Source organism: Austrofundulus limnaeus, unplaced genomic scaffold (assembly GCF_001266775.1).
Source record: "Austrofundulus limnaeus strain Quisiro unplaced genomic scaffold, Austrofundulus_limnaeus-1.0 Scaffold9, whole genome shotgun sequence".
Classification (NCBI taxonomy): domain Eukaryota; kingdom Metazoa; phylum Chordata; class Actinopteri; order Cyprinodontiformes; family Rivulidae; genus Austrofundulus; species Austrofundulus limnaeus.
Window position 1 is genome coordinate 4030370 of NW_013952411.1, and position 4697 is coordinate 4035066.

The 4697-nt window shown below is 39.0% G+C and overlaps 1 protein-coding gene across 1 annotated transcript in view; it reads left to right on the plus strand.

Annotated features, from left to right (window-relative positions):
• The window catches only part of chrna7a (cholinergic receptor, nicotinic, alpha 7a (neuronal)), a gene marked incomplete in the record, with an annotated part of 25957 nt that extends 22989 nt beyond the window's left edge, over positions 1-2968 (plus strand). Inside the window, 2 exon segments of the mRNA XM_014001570.1 lie at positions 1119-1228; positions 1842-2968. Coding sequence (XP_013857024.1) covers positions 1119-1228; positions 1842-2387 — 656 coding nt within the window.
• Between the last annotated feature and the right edge of the window lie 1729 nt (positions 2969-4697).

The window sequence follows — 4697 nt, forward strand, 5'->3', positions numbered from 1 at the left end:
GGACTTTGGCTTCACTCTATGTGAATTACAGGAATGTGATGAAAAAGCTATGTTTTTTTTTTTTTTTCATATTTTTATGACGTTTAGAAAGTGAACATTTTTAAGGCTGCAGGYTACAATCCTCACAGCATGTAGGCAAAAGTCAAGAATTACATTGTTTTAAGGAGACATGTCCTGCAAAATCCACTTTTTTAGTCATTAAATGCATTTTGGTGTGTACTTGGAGTCTCCATGAAGCAAGAAAATTTTTGTTTAGTGCTTAAGATATCTTCATATTCTGTTTGAGTCATATTTTTCAGCCCATTTAGTTTCTGTTTTTGGTTTTTCTATTTATGATGTTTTCCGATTTCCAAGTATTTGTGACAGAACTGCCAAATAAGGTCTGGACTTACCAACTACGATTTCATCGTCTTCATTCTCCTCTCCCTCTCTCTCTGGGTCAGACTCTGGCTCCAGCATGTGAGGCTGGATGGACAAGTCTTCTGTTGTTGACATCTTTTAATTAATTTGTAAATAAAACATTTCTGTGTAGCTATAGTCATAAACCTCTCAGGCTCTCAAGCTTCAATGGTACGTTCTGGAAGCTGGAGGGGGCGGGACTTGAACCACCTAGAGACAGCCTCAAAACGAGTTGATCTGAGACAAACCTCAGAAAAGTGGTGAAAGAGAGGCTTGTGGAGTTACAATAAGGAGGAATTCAGACAAAAGCATTGCAATCCCACTTATAGACCCCAAATGAATGATTTAAATGTGGAAAATATAAGGATTTTAAAGCATATGTCTCTTTTAATATAGAATAACTGAAATACCTCCCATCTAAACCATCCTTTAATGAAAAATGCAACTGATTTACCTTTAAAAACATTGTAATGCAGAATGAAGAGAGGTWAAAAAGGCTTAAAATAAATGTGGACAATTCCTGTCAAGACTAGTAGTAGTAGTACAGTGAAAGGCTTTGGTTTACATTAGTTTCAGGAGCTCTAAGCAGTGTTGTGATTTAACCCTTAAATTTTAGTTTTGGCTTTACCAGAATTTTTTTCTTGTAATTTGCTTTTTTAATTATTGTTTTCAAACCCAATTTTCAGTGTTCATTCTTGTTCGTCTTCTCCTTTGTCCAGCTGAGTACTTTGCCACAACCATGGTCATTGTTGGGCTTTCAGTCATCGCTACCGTTCTGGTCCTGCAGTACCACCACCATGACCCYGATGGGGGCAAGATGCCAAAGTGGGTGAGTCTTTTAGTTTTCACACTTACAGCACCTGACATATCAGGGGATCTTCTTTTTTTGCATTTAAACATGTCACTAGAAGTAACCTGAGGTCTTTTTTTACTTCATCAAGAGTCAATACTTAGTACAAAAAGTAAGGATATTTGTGTTTGTTATATTTTTTTTGTTGTAACAATACGTCTTGACAATGAATCTTGTACCAGGCACCTGATTGGCAGCAGAAGCTCAAKGGTCAGTGGGAACAGTAAAAGAAGCTGTTTGGAAGAAGAGTTGACATATTTTTCATTAGTACAACCCCCACATACTCAGCTCTACTGGTCACCCCACAGATGCATGTTCCTTACAAATGTGGCATCATTTAAAAGAGAAATGAACAGGCTTTCCAGCTGTACAAGATTTATTTCAAAGTAGCATTGTTACAACAAAGAATTAATCTACCAAACACTAATTTACTTACTTTTTGTTTGTGTAGTTTCTATCTGAGAGCCAATTAGAAAATGTTTATCCAGAGTCTCTTTTTGAAATCAAAAGTCAAAACCTAAATAATTTAGTGTCATATGTTTTTACAAGTTTAAAGTTAATAACAACCTTCTTCACTGTTCTGACCTGGAAGACTCGTGTGATCCTCCTGAACTGGTGCGCCTGGTTCCTACGGATGAGGCGTCCAGGTGAGGAGCGAGTGCGTTCAGCCTGTCACAACCAGACCCGGCGCAGCAGCCTGACCAGCGTGGACCTGAACGCCAGCACCTTGGCCTCCCAGTCCACGAACGGCCACATGCTGTATGTCGGCGTCCGCGGCCTGGAGAGCATCCACTGCTCCACAGCCGCCACCTCCCCCGACTCGGGGGTCCTCTGCGGACGGCTGCTAGGCAGGCCAGGCGAGGACGAGATGCTCCTCCCCTCCAGTCAGAGCTGCGCCCCGGGGGGCAACGTGGAACTGGAGCTGGCCAAGATCCTGGACGAGGTGCGGTACATCGCCAAGCGCTTTCGTGACCAGGACGAGGACGAGTCGGTGTGCAACGAGTGGAAGTTYGCCGCATCTGTCATCGACAGGCTTTGCCTCATGGCCTTCTCACTCTTCACCATCCTCTGCACCATYGGGATCCTCATGTCGGCTCCAAATTTTGTTGAAGCCATTTCCAAMGACTTTTTCACCTGAAGCTGTGATCATAAAGCTGCTGTTTCCTCTCACACCATAACTGATTGTAGAAYCTTAGGGAAGTCAATTTGCTCGCAATTCCACCCTTTCTTAAAATTAAATTCAAGGCTTTAATTCAGGTAAATAGTATGTGATGTATAAATTATGTGCATTAGGTTGTTTTGGTAAAAGGTTTTTCTGTCATTWAAGGGGACATATCATGCAAAATCCACTTTTTTAGCCCTTAAATAGATTTTGTTGTGAACTTGGTCTTATTTTTTAACCCGTTCAGTTTTCTCCATTTTCTATGACATTTTCTGAACTGTTTGTGAAGGAACTGCTAAAAAAGGTCCAGACTTACCAACTACAATTTGGTGGTTTTCATTCTCCTCTGGTTCAGACTCTGGCTCCAACATGTGAGGCTGGATGGACAAGTCTTCTGCTGTTGACATCTTTTAATTAATTTGTAAATAAAACATTTCTGCACAGCTATAGAACTACAATCCCCCCTGAGTGGACCACTCTGGCAGCTGGAGGGGGTGGGGGAAGAAGCGCCTGGTTTAGATTTAAAGAGACAGCCTCAAAACAAGTTGATCTGAGACATCCCTCAGAAAAGGGGTGAAAGAGGGGTTTGTGGAGTTACAAAAAGGATTAATTCATAACAAAGCATTGCAGTTACACTTTAAATAAACCCCAAATGAATGATTTCAATGTGGAAAAAGACGAATTTAAAAGCAGGATATGTCTTCTTTAAACTCCAAAATCCACAATATTAAAAATATAATCTGTATTTTGTGCATCTCTGYTATCTGATTATAAAATTGAATGTTTTCTCAGTGTTTTTGTTTTGGTTTGTTTTTGCAACTTTGCACCTGCAACCATGTTATGAATCATTATTTACTAATGTATGTGTTCTTATAAGATATATTCTACTTATGAAAGAGCTACAATAACTAAAAAATAATAAGGTGTGCTGACTACAGGCACTATCACCTGACTTTTCGTGGTGGGAGAGAGCAGCCATATTGTTCAGGGCGAGGACAACATAACAGACGGCACTGTTAGATGGTGAAGCTGAATGTGGTAACCATGACATGTTAAATTTAGGTCAGCACGTCAGTGAAACTCAGTTTGATATTGACGACCATTGTTTGGATTTCATAGAAATGTTTGTCAGAACATATATTTATATCAGGCAAAAAAAATTGCAATGTCTGCAATGCATGATGTTTCTAAAAAGCAGAAGCTAACCACCAAAAAAAACTAAAATTTATGTGCAATTCTATGCAGATATCTAGCCTTGATAAATGGTCAATCTTCTGAAATGAGCAGGATGCCTCTAGTCAATACACCTCATTGGTTGTATTATACTGTATCACCTAAATACTACTGCAACTGAGATACTCATTGCCTTTCTATAAACACAAGATATTACTGAGAGAGAAATAACGAAACACTGTAAAAATCGTGTAGTAATACTTTGTTGTTGAACTTGCTTTATCTTAATGTCTTTGAGGTTTTTAAAAAACTGATTTATGTCACAATATGTTAAATATTCTGCTTATAATTGATGCACTCTTTTGGTTTTGCCTTTGTTCACTGTAAAATGAAAYAAATAAATGTATTCTTGTTTGAAATTAAGCTTGCTTCTTTAAGAATGGGTRTTGTCTTGTTATTTAGCTATTGATCCATTTTTCACAAAACACAATGTCTTTAAAGGAAGGAATGTCTGGAAGGAATAAACCAAAACTTAGTTCACACACGCACGCACACACAAAATGCCTTGTTGGAATGTTTTAGATACCTTTTTTCCTGAAAATGGAACAAGATTCACAAATTTATTACCAAATGGTATTGAATGATGATATATAAAGGTTTTAAAAAACATGGTAAATCACTGTTAAGATTAACATTCAAACCAAAATATTTTGTTCTATTAACCTGATGCCTTGGTTTCTGATGGAGGATGGTTGGAAATGAAAATGTATCGCAAACCCACCCACACAGACCAGTATTTGGGTTTTGACTCTCATCTCCCACTGTTACACAAATTAGGAGTCATCAGGACTCTGTACCACAGAACAGACAGTGTCTCCACAAACACATGAGCCAGGGAGAAGAAGAAATCTCACATAAGACAAGTGTCAGGAGGACTTTGACCAGTTATACATCGGGGAAACAAAGCAGCCACTGTTCAAAAGAATGAGCCAACACAGAAGAGCTGCATCATAAGGCCTGGACTCTGCAGTTTACACTCATCTACAGACCAGCGGTCACTCTTTCAGGGATGAAGATGTTCTAATTTTTGATAGAGGGGAATGTTGGTTTGAG